This window comes from Salvia miltiorrhiza, chromosome 3, assembly GCF_028751815.1.
Source record: "Salvia miltiorrhiza cultivar Shanhuang (shh) chromosome 3, IMPLAD_Smil_shh, whole genome shotgun sequence".
In the NCBI taxonomy this organism is placed as follows: Eukaryota; Viridiplantae; Streptophyta; class Magnoliopsida; order Lamiales; family Lamiaceae; genus Salvia; species Salvia miltiorrhiza.
In genome coordinates, this window is record NC_080389.1 from 21,789,172 (window position 1) to 21,804,690 (window position 15,519).

General features: G+C 37.1%; 1 protein-coding gene across 2 annotated transcripts; it reads right to left on the reverse strand.

Moving 5' to 3' along the window:
- Window positions 1-5,245: 5,245 nt before the first annotated feature.
- Window positions 5,246-13,320, reverse strand: LOC131015609 (golgin candidate 6-like). 2 transcript variants are annotated; one of them, XM_057944050.1, is made up of 20 exons: window positions 13,263-13,320; window positions 13,012-13,061; window positions 12,796-12,848; window positions 11,957-12,084; window positions 11,808-11,860; window positions 11,207-11,353; window positions 11,050-11,123; window positions 10,899-10,968; window positions 10,704-10,757; window positions 10,516-10,611; window positions 9,880-9,930; window positions 9,685-9,771; window positions 9,455-9,568; window positions 9,214-9,285; window positions 8,470-8,655; window positions 8,081-8,184; window positions 7,950-7,998; window positions 7,543-7,608; window positions 6,612-7,376; window positions 5,246-5,934 (listed from the first exon to the last, which is right to left on the reverse strand). In XM_057944050.1, the coding sequence occupies exons 2-20, from the start codon at window positions 13,033-13,035 to the stop codon at window positions 5,383-5,385; spliced, it is 2,745 nt and encodes a 914-aa protein (XP_057800033.1). In that variant the 5' UTR covers window positions 13,036-13,061; window positions 13,263-13,320; the 3' UTR covers window positions 5,246-5,382. The 2 variants fall into 2 exon arrangements, with proteins under 2 accessions (XP_057800033.1, XP_057800034.1); XM_057944051.1 differs by having other exon boundaries at window positions 13,268-13,286.
- Window positions 13,321-15,519: the final 2,199 nt, after the last annotated feature.

Sequence of the window (15,519 nt, forward strand, 5' to 3'; positions counted from 1 at the left end):
ACCGCCGTTTCGCGACGTGATCTGGGCCCTTCCTTTTCTGCACGTATATCAACCCTAATGATTGCCCCCTCTCTCGCCCCTTGGAATTCTCCTCTTTTATAAATACCTGTCACCTTCTTCTTCATTTCTTCTTATTTTTCCCTTACATTCTCTGGTGTTTCATCCTTTCCTCAGTCTCTCTCTCTCTCTCGCCGGTCGCCCCCCTTCCTCTTCCTGCTTTCCCCGCTGCTAGGTTTGACCCAGGTACCCATTCTCTCCCCCCTCTGGTTTATAATACTTTACTCTTTTTCCGACGATCTTTTCATCATCTCCCTTTCCCACTTTGTCTTACCCCTTCTTCAAAGTTTTGTATAACCCATGGTTGCCGCGGGATCCGAACTTCCCCAGTCTACCCTTAATGTCCGGGTTATGAAAATGGTGAGGGACGCCCTTCGCATCGACGTTGTCGATCCGGATTTTAAAATCCGGATTCAGAATCCGGCTGATCCTGACTCTGATATGCCCGACACCCATCGGGGCATTGATCCTGACGTCATTCCGATCTAGGTGCATCAAATTGATGTAGGATTGCGCATCCCTCCCTCCCCTTTCTTGCTTGACGTATGTAATCGATATGGGATCCCTTTTTTCCAACTTTCTCCTTCCTCTATTCGTCGAGCCCATTTATTGCATATAGTCTGCGCCGCTAACAATTATCCTTACAGCGCCGCCCTATTCCATAAGACCCATGTCTTGAAAAGGACCGGGTCCCATTATAATTTCACCTCCAAATTCGGGGGCCATATGGCCTTTATGAATAAATTGACCTCCTTAGACAAAAATTTTCATGACAAATATTTCTTTGTCCAAACCCGTCGTGGCTCCTGGCCGGACATTATCGGTGCATACGCCCAAATTCAATGGCACCGCACCAAACATTTGCGATCCCGGACGTGTTACTGATCTCGAAGATAACCTTCTGAAACAATTAGCTGCGGCCCGTGATGCTAATGTTCTGAAGGTGAAAGAACTAGTAACTAGGCCCTCCGTTTTAGCCGGCGCATGCTTATTCTCCCGCTAACCTTTGTCCGCTACGGGTACTAACCGGTTAATTCGGTTAATCGGACAGTTATACAAACCAAAAATCGATTCGGTGTTCGATTAGTGTCTTCAGTGTTAACCGGTTTTGATTAACCGAAAAATTGGTTCTGTTATAATCGAACCGGATCGATTACCACCCCTAGTAGGGATGTCAAAGTTGATTTTATTATAGGTTGTACTTGTTGGTGATTTTTATGTTTAAATTGTTTAGGATTTGAAGAATTCTTTCATTCTATTTTTCTGAGGCATCGTTGATCTAGAAATCTACTCATTCCTGTTATTGATTGTGTTTTTTTCATTATTCGAGGACGAATAATGTCTTAAGTTTGTCGTAGTTGATAACACTCAATTTTTCATAGTTTTTTAATGTTCTTATTATGTCAATGTTATAGAGAACTAAGTGTTTGATGGTTGTTTTGTACTTAAATTGCTTTATCTTGTCAAATATGATATTTCCCCTTACTTTGATGAAATCTACAAAAATATTGAAGCTGAATTTGGAAGTATGGTCTAAATGAAAGTTGTAGATCATCTCGATTCAAGTTCGAAGGTGCAAACAGAACGCTAATCGGAGTTCGGACGCGAGAGATATGGCCAAACTATGAAAGTCTCACGTAGTAGTGAAAAAATGATGACTGGAATCAACGATTGTCGATTTCCTAAGCCCAATCGCCGGTTCCTCTACCTTTTTATGCCGATTACGTGTCTTATTACTGTATTTTCAAGTTTTGCATTGTGTTTTTCCCTTGTGCCTACATATAGGTCTTTTTCTTGACCTATTAGATACATCTGCGCACCTCCCTTCTCTATCTTTTCATATTTTTCAGTTTTTAGACTTATAACTTTATAGTTTTTAAATTTAGATTTATTTTCTACAAGACTTCAAGATTCAAGCTGTTCATTCTGAGTTTTATTTATTTCACTCTTTTCAATTGCGTTCTTTTTAATTATGTCTTTGCTTTATTTAATTATGTTTGGCTAGTTTAGTTTCTGATTATAGGGTTTGTACATAGTTGATTAAATATGTGTATTTGATTTATTGATATCAATTTGACTTCCAGCTTGTGATTCATGATTTCTAGTGCTTGATTTCTTGTGAATTATCAGATCAATAATTTGCATATTTAGTTATTCAATTTGAGACTTGAATATTAATATGATAATTGTTCAGCCAATTCATGAATGCATAATATGGTTCTACCTTGAAACTTGAATGTGATAGGTTGACTATAGGAAGCTATTTTTTGTGTGATATTTGGAGTTAGTTTATTCTCTTGAGACTTGAATGTGATAGGAATTTATTTATCTACTTTTATAGTTGTTCGTTAAAGAAGATTATGAATTAGACTGTGATATTTCATCACGGCTGAATTAAAATTTGTAATTGAATCAACAGGTTGAATGAATATAATTTATTGACGCTAGTACATTCCTAGGGTTGGTGTCTTTATTAGGATTATTTAAAGCAATTTATGCTTGCAATTTTTTTGTTGATATAAAAATAGTGATCAGGTGCAAATGGCACAAATAGACTCATTTGTATCATTTGTTCCAAAATTTGTTGCACCAATACAACACGAATGGTACGAAAGAACCCATTTGTTCCAAAAAAAAAAATGGTGCGATGTGTTCTAACAAAAAAAAGCCTGGTAGTTTGTTCCAACAAATTCAACTATAATTCATGAACAAAAATCCTAATTGAAGAAGCAACATAACACGACATAAATCTTAATCAGATCTAACAAAATGTTTGGACTAAATCATCAATTTCTTTATTTTTTTCGTTGATCTCGAACTAGATTTTACATATCTCGTTTAGATCTGCAGATTTATTATATAAATAATGAAGGGGACATCGCGACAATGACGGTAGACGACCAAATTATGGAGAGGAAAACAGTGTTTTCACTAGGTTAGATGGAGGTTTCGACTGTCAATGGCGGTGAATTAGAGAAGATGAAAACTTTGTGCAAGTGATGACAGCGACGTCGCCAAAATTTTAAAGGACGACGACAATGTTCGAGAGAGAGAGAGAGACAGAGAGACAGAGAGGTCGCAGAGTAAACAAGAGAAAGAGAAAGCAAGAAAGAAAGAAAGAGAGAAATCAGAAATGAGTTGCAGGATAGATATATAAATTTGGTGTAGGAGTAATTTTGTACGAAATCTTAAAACTTAACTACTCCATTTGTCCCATAAGAGTGTGCATGATTGTTGGTGTCACGGGTTTTAATAAATGTTATGTAAGTGTGTTATTAGTGGAAGAAGGGGTCCACTTTTATTCGTGAAAGAAGTGATCCGAAAAAGAAAAGTACACACTCTTGTGAGACATCTCAAAATAGAAAAAAGTGCACACTTTTATGGGACGGATGAAGTATAATTTATTGAAACTAAGTTGATGGACAACTATTGATTTTTAATATTTATATTGGTTATATAGAATTTTGCCTCATAATTTTTTTTCTTATCTATGAATTTAATAAACATATAGTATATTTTTATCAATTGTTTAAATAAAATTGAAATTATTATGATTAATATAAAATTAAAAATAAAATAAAAAGAAAATATTATATTCATGTCAGTAAAAGTAGAAATAAGACGAGGATAGAGTTGAGTGGTGTATATGAAAAAGAAAAAATAAATATTTTATCTAAAAATTGAATTTGATAGATGTTACCAGTTTACCATTATGAATAGTCTTATTACTCCACTTCTTATTCTTTATTCCACCGACAAATATTAGGGCATCCTCAGTTATTAGTTATTTAAAGGAATGGCTATGAATATGTGTATGGTGCTGTTAGGGAAGGCGGGAAATTAAATGGGTAGTCCCATCACTTACTTTTCCCCACACCAAACAACCACAATAATTTTTCACGATCCTCTAAGTTGGCCCACTTCTTTTGATGAACAGAACAGGTAGATTTTCTTCTTCTTTTTATACATGATTAAGATTTACTTATTTATAGGTGTATTTATTAGTATCTTTTGTTAAAATTAAAGAACAATATACTATATATAGTTCCAATGTTTGTCAATTTTAGAAATGTGTCAACATTTTAAAAAAAAAAGTCATTTTAGTAGCCCACGTCATTATAATTAAAATGTTTGGACGTGATGTGCGACGCCGGTAATCGACATCGTCTGATAAATACGAGGCAAGTGGAGAAAATTTACAAACATTGGAACAATATTTTTTCTTAAATAAATGATAAATAATACAGCCACAAGTTTGGCCTCTTCTAGGAAAAAAGAACCGACTTTCAAGACTTTGGAAGCACTTCTTGAAAGTGTGGAATACGGTAAACAGACTTTGGAAATGATTCAATATATTTTTTATTTTTTATTTTGAAGGAAAGACTCAATATCCTAATAAACACCAATTCAATGATTCTTGATTGGGTTACCTAATTTACAAGGTGTAAAACAGATCAGACCTAAGCGGGTTTGTTAATTATCCTTAAAGTTGTTAAACCACATGTCCAACTCATTAATTTCATGGATGCTACATACCTAACCCAATTTTGACCTATTTAATTTTCAGTGGAAATCATAATTACATAGACTTAGCCCCACATCTGATTATTTTCCGACACTCGATCGGAGTAGAAATAGATTCTAAGCTACCACGTACTTGGTGTCCTAACCTATTCAGTCGCACATGCAATTGTTTAGGACATAGCATATTGTTCAAAGAAATAAAATAAAAATAGAATCACAGAGTTAACCGGGCCAAAATCTGAAATGATTTTAATTCCACGCACAAAGTTGAGGACCTTGAGGTACAAATCACCTTTCCATTTATCAATTTTATTTAGTTTCTTTGCTATATATCTTACTAGACAAGAGCTAATTAATGTGATCTTTCTTTTAGTGGTCGTATCTCTCTTTGATTGATTACTATAATATTCCAATTAATAGACTCCCAATGATCCCTCAACTGATCAAAAGCCCTGTTCTGGATACTGCAAATCCATCTTACCATCAAACTTCTCTCTCTCTCTCTCTCTCACACACACACAGAAAAACAATCTCAGATTTGAGATCTAGGAGGAGAAAAAGGGATCATGCTTTAATAATATATGCCGTCTCTGTCAACAAAAAAAGTTGTCGTGCCTTTAAGGAGCACCAAACAAAAGAGTAAAAACAAGAAATAGACATACAATGGGGTCGTGAAAATTATGAAGATAAATAACGATAATACTGTACAGTTAGTTAGTAAGCAATGTACAAGCACAGCTGGTTAAAATCTGAGAAGTTCAATAAGAGATGTGGAAATCGACATACAAATATAAGGGCTCCTCAGTCTTGTTCGTCATCATCTTCTTCCTGCAGTCCAATATCATCTCCGATTCCATCGAGCAAACTATCAACATCCTCTCCCAACTCTGCTAGCCTTGCACTGAGCTTCTCCACCTTGCTCTGCTCTTGCCCAAGACACACTAGCAGATCATTCAACTCGGCTTCACTCTCCTTTTGAGCTAATTCCCTTGCTTCTGCCTTTATTTCCTCGATGTCTGGAGCAGCTACAGCCCCGCCATTCTTTAATGCTTTTATTTCGCGTTCCAGCTGAAAGTTAGCTTGCTCAAGGCTATTGTATGCATCAGACAAGCTTTTCAGATCAGATTCAAGCTTAGATGCTGAATTTTGGTGAGCTGAAGACTCGGCTTCAATTCTGGCCTTCTCTGCTTTGAGGGCATCCAACCGTTGGGAAGTCTCGTGAAGATCCCTACGGAGAGTCTCGACCTGGATTCTGTCTGATCCACTGCTAACCCTATGTTCAAGCTGGGGCGAACCACTTTCACCAGTCTTTGCGAGGTCCTCAGCAAGAGTAGTATTCCGACTCAAAAGGTCCTTTGAAAAGAAAAACAGCATAGAAAATACATAAAAGACTGGAAGTGCAACCATTGTAATTCATTAAAAGTTGCAAGTTTACACGATATTCAGTCATATTAGAGCATATTAACAACAATCAGTTAGCAAAAAAATTGTGACAGAAACATTGATCGACTTTTTTCCAGACAAGTTCTCCACAATTGCTGCACGCTCTCCAGGAGCCACAGAAAGAATATAGCCAGAGCCAGAGGAGTTGAATATACGCTTAGCATCTAAGGCTGCATTCTCTTTGGTTGTAAATTTAGCACAAAAAAAAGAGGACTAAAACAAATTTTCTCGCTTTAAATCCCTCCTTTCTCTTCCCTCATTTTCTATAAAAGTGAATTTTACCTTTCCTTATTCCTCATTTTCACTCAAAGGAGGGATAATATTATCACACCAACACCTAATATTATCCCTCATTGGAGTGAAAGTGAGGAATAAGAAAGGGTGAAATTCACTTTTATAGAAAATTAGGGAACAGAAGGGAGGGTTTCAAAGAGAGAAATATTTTTGTCCCTAATTTTCTTGTAATAAATTTACAACCAAAGAGAATGCACCCTAATAGTAAAAAAAAAGTCTTGTAGAGGATGGGTTATGCAATAACTGTTTTAGCAATAGAAATATTATATACAGATAAGCCACAACTGAATTACCTGTATCTCAAGGCATTGCTTCTCCACAAAGTTTTTCAGTCGCTTGATATACTCCTTGTCCATTTCTCCACTCTGCTGTTCTATGTAAGCCGGGACCACCGCCACCTGGCTTCTTGGATGACTGTAAATTTCTACAATTTGTTCTCTAATTTTTACCTCTAACCCCTTCAGAATGATAACAAACTGAGGTTCAAGCACCATCAGAAGTATTGGATGATCCTCATTCCTCTGATCAGTGTTTTCATCATCATAAACTTCTTCAATGTCAGACATGCTAGCACCAATAGATCGAGTCAATGGTTTACGGGAAAGAGCAGGCTTTTCAGATGTAAAAAGCGAGCTCTTCTGCATTTCGTCAAACTTAAGAAGGTAAGAAGTAAGTCCAACTTTTTGGCTAATAGCATCGATGACACTAAAAGAATCCTGTCCACTGTCAGCGGTCTTATTACAGATTATGCACACTCCTAAGAGTACAGCAGCCAATCCCCTTACACATACAGTCGTGGTTTGATTAGAAATTAATTCTAGCAAGTATGTGAGGTGAGGACGTGATCCGAGGAAGGACTGTACAGCACTTGGACAATCAAAGAGCCAAAGAAGTAGTAGCTTTAAAATGATTGGCTGAAGATACGTAGTATCTGGTAGGCTAGCTTTTCCATCTTTACTCATAGAAGAGGCAAGTGCCAGGTACTTAACCATACGGTGCAGTAAAGGCTCTGGACCTCCCAATATCGGTGTAGGCGCTTCAAGTTCAATTTTAAGAACCTGCAGCAGTTTTCACATCATAATAAGAAAAGAGGTGCGTGGGAGATTTTCGAGTTTTAACTCCATAAAAGATGCCAAACTAGAAAATCTTCAGACTTGAAGATAACTATGTTGATGTTGGAAAAGCAATTAAAAGAATAAGAATCATAAGAAAAAGAATGTATACCCTCTCCTTGCACTGGATGTTATCCTTCAGAATATGAGATAGGACACCAGCAGCTCTGCAGCAAGTCTACACAAAACAAAGGCAAAGATGAATTCACCCCCAGCACAAGAAAGGAGGAACGTCTTGAACAGATGAGTCAACAAGCTGTCACGATCTCAGAATATGAGAATAGTGAAATTAACAAAGTGAAAGCAACAAACAACCTGGACACAACACATTCACCATATGCTATATCCTCCGGTTACTCATACATATGAAAGATAACACATTCTCTAATAGAAAGGAAGCTTTTTTGTTTTTGAAAAAATAAAAAAGGGGGTACGGAGAAAAATGGGGAATAGAAATTGGAAGAAGCCAAGTCCAGCTCATTAGACATAGCTAAATATCATGTGAAATGCACAACATACCTCAAGATCACCATCACTTTCACTCAGTATCAGCCCATGCAGTAGCATACTGCAAGAAAAAATAACTTTCAGGACAATTTATCAATGTTTGAATGGGAGACTTCCGAAGAAACTGAAAAAATAAATATAACCTTCCAAATGATATGTTCAAATCTTCCTCAAATGGTGCATTTATCATTGAGTGTGGTTGAGGAATTAAAGTCGAAGCCAACATAGTTTGACCATCAGGATTTTTCTGATTCAATATAGCAACTCAAGGGAATAAATAGAGAATCACAATTCAGAAGCAATAACAAACAAAGCATAAAAACAAATAGGCAGCCAAAGTTCGGTATTATTCAAATTTAGATCTCATAAATATCAAAAAGAACAATCACCAAGAAAAATTATATTTTTTTAATAAAGAACCTATTTATGAAGAAAACTAGTTTTATTTCTCCAAACTCTAGTAGGGTATATACACTTGTCATATTTGTTCATAATGGAATTGTTTGCTTCAAATCAGGCTAATCACACAAACCTCGCAAAAGCTCTTAAAAACATAGTCTGCCGCAATGAACTCTTGTGTGCTAGAAGTTCGCAACATAATTCTAAGTATAGAATTTAAGGCCGGCTCAACATGAGGCTCCTCCCCAAGTGCTTTATTTGCAAGAGTATCACGGTTCTGAGGATGATTGACAACCAGATCACCAACACACTGTAGTGCCTGTAAAGATGAGAATAAAAAGTGAACCTCGAAAAACTTCATAAAGCTCCCTTGACCAGATAGATTTACATGGACTTGTAGATGACTAATTGCAGATATTCAGGGCAAAAGACAATTGACAAGACCTATACTAAAAATATCGTCTCATGTCAGTATAATACAATCTCTGATCCGGTCACACAACATGGAGAAAATGCATAAGCTCCAAAGGAACTTAGCTAATTAAGGAAAAAGAAAAGTAGAAGCACAAAAACTGCTTGTTTGAGTTGTTTCTTGGTACAATAATGTCTTTCAAACTGTAGTAGTCTTTGCTCAAATTACCAATTTGGACGCAATAACTCACTACCTTCGAATGCCTTATAAGTGAAGTGCTTACATAAGATCAATCATATTATAAATATATTTTGTGATCCTCAAATGGAACTTACCCACACACTCCTAGGGAAGTGCGTCTTTTAGCTAATAAAAAGTTACAATTAATCTCCTTACCGATGAAGGACTATTACATGAATAAAGATGATTATACAAAAATGGACCATATTGGAACAGTTATCTTACCATACAACGGACAGCAACAGGAGCCCATTGGCTCTCAACTCCCAGCATTAATAGATGGTCCAACACCTTTTTCTACAATGGCGAAAACATATTAGAGAGAAAAACACCTATAGAACAATAGAAATGTTTAATTATATTTTCCTTTAGCGACTCAAGATTTTTTATGAATACACAAGATCACAATATGCAGATTTTCATAGTTTTTGTTTTACAGCTAAGAGTTTAAGAGCTGAAAATAAACCTGAACCAGAACTGTTTTATTTGCCAAACCATTCGAGTCTTTTCCAGGATCAGTTCGTTGACCACCATGCAAAAGCAACTTGATTGTGTCCAACACGCTGAGTAGATTTATAGTCTACTGGCATTCAGTTAATTCGCATAAGGAAATAATTAGCACCCAATGCATGGAAACAAACTCTAATTTAACAAACTTGAGCTTGCATCAAGAGAAAAACAAATATACTGTTTAACCTTCTGCTGGGTGAATTTATAGGTGCTTCCTCTGAGCTTCAAAATCGATATAAGCGGATCAAAGCCCACTGTCTCCCTAAGCAATACCTACACCACTTATCAATCACCTTATAAGAAGTTCAGAGCATCCTCAACATAGTGTGACTACCAAAATTATGAAGTAAACAAAAAAAGGGAAAAAAAAATAGTAGAAACCTGATTTGAGGAATTAAAACGAAGAAGATTGTTCAACAGTTCCAGACAGTCCTGTTTACAGCACCAAGGAGCAGAAAGATTAATGATGCTGTCAGAAAACTGAATGCACTGCTCACCAGAAAACACTCTACAGGATGTAATGTTAGCCATGATAATTGCAAGAAGACATTCAAAAGAAACTCAGATGTACCCAAATACAGGAAAATTAACAAAGCATTCGGCCATACATGTCAGCTTTCTGGGGCCAGAAACAGACACAGAACATTTTTATTGTATTCTGAATAGTTCAGGCCTTCAATTGATATTATCAATTAGTTCAGGACATTTTTGTGAAAATGCTAATAGTTTAGGATTTAACTGAATATTTACCCAAGATAAAAATAAATGACTTATATTTAGTATGTTTAGTATATTAGAGTAACGTGGGAAAAATCTTCGCCAGGAGGTGATAAGTGATGAGCTGGCATCTCTTTTTTTCTTTTGGAGGAAGCTAGCATCTCTTTTTATTATATGTATATCCATTTACATAGATGGCCATGATTGTCAACAACCAATCAAGATGGATGCAGTGAAAAAATCTTATAGACAACCCATGAGAGAAAATGTTGCAAATTTGCACACTAGGTATTTAAACACCTGCACAACAACACCACCTTCAGAGCCTCCTTCCTCTTTGATGATGCCAAAGATCTTCTCCAGAGCACCTTCAAAGACCACAATTTTCTGGATTTCCTGAATGGTAATGAATATGATAAACCATGAGAAGAAGGTAATATAAAAGAAGAGGTTTGTAATCAATAATGGCTCGCAGAGGGAACAATGACCTCAGCTTCTCGAGTCAAGTATGTGAGAAGTAATAATGCCTCATTGCGTATAACCTACACCAAATAATAAACAAAAAAAATGTACAACATATGTGGAAAAAGAAAAATGAAAAGGAAAACAGATGTGCAGATATAAATTAACAGCAGTAGGAAAGACGGGAACAAATAGAACCCCAGTAAGTATCAGTACGGTACCTCACGATCCATGAGCATATCCATGAGCCTTGTAATACCACGTGGAATCGTTAAAATAGCTTCTTGGAGCCTGTAAGGAGATCCCAAAACATTTACTTGGTTTTTATTGAGAGGGATGGAGAGTATTAGAAGAAAATGATATAAGTCTTACCAATTTGGAGAATTTGTAAGAAGTGCTGTCAACAACTGCAATGTATAATATCGGATGTAGAAATCCTCCTCTAACTGCAGCGGCACTAATAAGCAAATCATATACGGACATAATCCAAACTCAAGGACTACAACAGCAATTATCGTAAAGTTAATACCAGCAAGCTCAAAAGAAGTGAAATATTTTCCACTTCTCTTGAAAGCAAATCACTGTTCATTAGAGCTGGTTGCACCTCATTCTTTGACTTTTTTCCAAATTCAATTGGACTCAAGGCACTAACAAGAGTTTCCAGAGCCCCACGAACCTTCATAGAAAATTTTCAGCATCAATCAAAATCGGATGGAATGTGAAATCACATATAAACAAAAGTTCATTACTGAGCAGAGCGGAGCAGTGCTCAGCTATAAGCTAATAACTAGAAGCAATCTATACTATAGCACGCACTTGTCTAGAATCCTTTAGTAATTAAATGTATCTGCACTGCAGCTGCTGGATTTTGCGTAATAGTAATACCAACAACACACTAAAATACTCAAGGACACAATTATATGCAATAAATACACAGATGAAGAAAAATGGACATCACTGAAATGAAATGAATTCCTGAACAATTCACATTCATTGACATATTCCAACTGCTTGATTGGTCCTCTAGCCATCACGTTGTCATCATATATTGGACATGACATTATCTTCTAAAATCTAAATGAACAAACTAATAAAATGTTTCTAAAAATAAGACAGCAAAGGCCTCAAACCATTTCTACGTCGTCACGCCCCTCCTTTAAGACATTCAGTAGTGTGGGAAAGCCTGCAATACAATTCAGTGGAGGGAAGATATGAAATCATGATTTCATGAATATGACAATGTAGAATCAGCGGCAATTTCATTAAGAAGAAAACCAACCCATTGCTCCAAAGGCTAACTGTGCATCATGACTTTCAGCTACGACTGCCTGAAGCTCAGCCATGGCATTCCTCCTGTCCTCAGCCAGGACACCGTTGCCAATGCGATCCAGCAAGCGCTCAACATAACTGATACATATGATAGGCTATGCTTGAAGTAAATAAACATTGTACAATATGAAAATATGAAACGGCTAACTAGAAGATTGTTTAGGTAGAACATATATGCAATGTTCTTTAACTGCATTTCCACCTTCGTCTTCCTCTTGAATAGATTAATTTTTTTATCATATGCATTATGCATATATCACACTATTGACACATGAAAAGCATATGGGGTACAACTACCCTTTGTGATCATGTCACTTTGGGAGAGTAAACTCGAGAATTTCAATGAACCACAAAAGGAATGAATTCATGAAATTAGATAACTAACAAATAGATTTTGCATGCAGCAAACTACCTATTCATATGTAACTGATAACATAAATCTTTTTCTGAATGCCGATATACTAACTGAGATACAATTTTGGCTAAAACTTTGAACAGTAAAATGAGTTTGGTTGAATATTACTCCAATCAATGGAAAAAGAAAGATATGAAGCTCAAAAAATTCATTGTGCATTCTTACAGGCTCTCTCTACTATATCAACAACTGTTTAGTACGAGCACCAAAAATTCGATGTGCATTCGGGTTTAAATTTAGTCAACAGGCTCTTTCTTCTATATCGATGACTAATCAGATATAAATACAGTTAAGCACCGCCATTTTACCTCATTGAAGTGCATAGTTTACTGCGTCTATACAATTGTAAACTTCAAATGATCTTAAACAATTACCTATCTTCACCGGAGCTCGAATTTTCGCTTCTAAAAACACGCCCGACAACATCCTGCAACAAGAACCATTTGCATGTTAGCTCATAAGCAAGTATAAGTAGACAGATATTAGTGCCAACATAACTTCAAATTGCCCAAATCAAGGACACCAAACTAAATTTTCGATCTTACCCAGCAGCAGAATAGATTTAGCAAAAAAAACTAAATGGAAGGTACCTGGTATTTAGATACAAAATCCATTCTGCACCGCCGAAACAGCCAAACCTCTTCAATTTCCACAATGCATAAAAAGTGCAGAGATCATAAGGTTAACTAATCCACAATCAAAAGCCAGAAATCGAAATCTAAAATTCGTAGGTCTCAGTTAGCATTACACCGATCCCTAAACACAGAATAAGCCAAAAAAAACTTTGAGAAATCAAAATTAAAATTAAAATGAATTCTAATAAGCAAACAATCGTAATTACGTTACATGTGACCTATGAAAGGGATCGAGCCGAGGACAGACAGAGAAAGGGAGAGAGAGAATGTGCTTTCCTCTATGGGCCGCATTTTAGCAATTTTGTTGGACTTGGGCCCAAACCCAACCATGCCACATTTCACGTCAAGATTTTTTTTTTTTTTTTTTTTTTTTTAAGTCTGACTGGATCGAGTCCAACGTGGTAATGGTTAGTATCCAAGGCCTACGTTTCACGTCAAGATTTTCTTTCTAAGAAAAAAAGTCTGAGGTTCTAGATTGAGTCCAACATCGTAGTAGTTAGTTTCTAAGGTCTAAGATCTAGGTTTGAGTCCATTGTCATGTGATCTTTAAATTTATTTATTTATTTGTTTAGTTAATAAAAAAAGGGTTAATAGCCGTAAAATACACCGACTATTTTCGAATTTGCATATTGCACATGACCTTCAAAAATAGCTCCAGAATACATGACCTTTTGATTTAGTTGCAATTTGCACCCGACGGAAATTCCGACCACTCTTATGTTTGACCGGCGATGACGTGGACACTATTTTAAATTATATGGCATTATGCGTGGCATTTATTACACGGTGGCAAGCCACGCGTTAGGGAGAAAAAATAAAAAAATAAAGAAAAATGTTTTGGACCACACGTCCTGTTCTCTCTCTCTACAATCCCGATTCAATCACCCAGATTTCGCCCATCTATAGAAGACGACAACGAAATCCAATCCCAGCCTTCCCCCGCACCCAACGGGCGGATCGTCGTCACCGTCGCCGCCGCCCTCTTCCAACTCCCTAACCCTCGCTCTCCCCATCCAGAACTAGAAAACCCCCGGCTCCAGCGGCGGCCGAGAGGATTGCTGGAGCGAAGGCGCCACCGCGCCAACGAGCTCCGCCGCAGAAATTCCCCCTCGTCGTTTACATCCACGGCGGCACCAATCCGTGGCTCAACGAGTACGCCGACTTCTGGCCAGAAATTAAACTACTCGCCGCCCAGCCTTCCCCTTTCAGTAACCTTACTTCAGCCTCCCTCCCCCCTGCAACTCCGACATCGACGCAGCAGCAAACCGACGCCCACCTCCCCTGCTTCTCCTCTGCCGCCAACAGACCGACGACGCCGCCCCTCGTCTCTCATTCTGACTCAAAACACGAAAACCCCCAAAATTCTCCCAATTTTAGTAGGCCTTCTCCTTAAATCCCTAAATCTCTCTGAAATTCCCTCTCCTTTCTATCACACCTCAACAGCCAATGGCTGCTGCCGTTTCACCCTCGATTCACGGCGAGAATCGCTGCCCTACTCTCAACCGGTGACAATAGCAGGGTATTGAGATTTGGTGGCTGAGGATTTGGGGGTTACTGTATTGAGAGGGAAGGGAAGGAGATGATAACGTTTTTTTCTCTTGTTTTTTTTAATTTGTTTTTAATTTATAAGAGCTTTACAAAACGACGTCGTTTCACTACATCGCCGGTGTGTCCACGTCTGCAAAGTCCGGGAGCCACGTCAACACTAATCAAGGTGGTGGTCAACGCGTGTGCAAATTGCAACTAAATCAAAAGGTCATGTATTCTGGAGCTATTTTTGAAGGTCATGTGCAATATACAAATTCAGAAATAGTTGGTGTATTTTCCGGCTATTAACCCTAAAAAAAACTTCTTTGCACGTTCTCCTAGGACTACAGTTAAAATTTATACATCCAAATTTATTTGGACCATTCATAAAAATTTCTTCAATAATATACACACACACACCATTGAATCGAAGTAATGATATTAAGTATTAGCCGTAATATTTTGAAAAAAACACCGTGATATTTTGAAAAAATGACCATTATTATTAATAATAATTTCCTATCATATACTCCCCATCTCCACTACCATTTTGGACCGTCCCACTATAAGAGTATTTTTTCATAAATAAAAAAAATTTAACCCTTAAAAAAGTGTAAAACATACCATTTTTAGCTAATTTACATATTTTTCTTAATTCTTGTGCCGAAAAGTTTTGAGCTACTTATAATAGAATGGAAGGAGTACATATTTTGGCTATCGCTTGTAAGAGCACCCGCAACGCTCTACTCGATCGCCTTACTTGAGTAGAGCGTTGCACTCGAGTAAGGCGTTGCGGGGGGGCCTTACTCGAGGCTTGCTCGAGTGTTCGAGTATGCACGAAGGAAGGGATTGTATGGCGCATGCAATGCACGCGCCTGAATTTGAAATTAAAAAAAATTGAATTTTGAAAAATTTGTGACTGTTATTTTCTTGGAA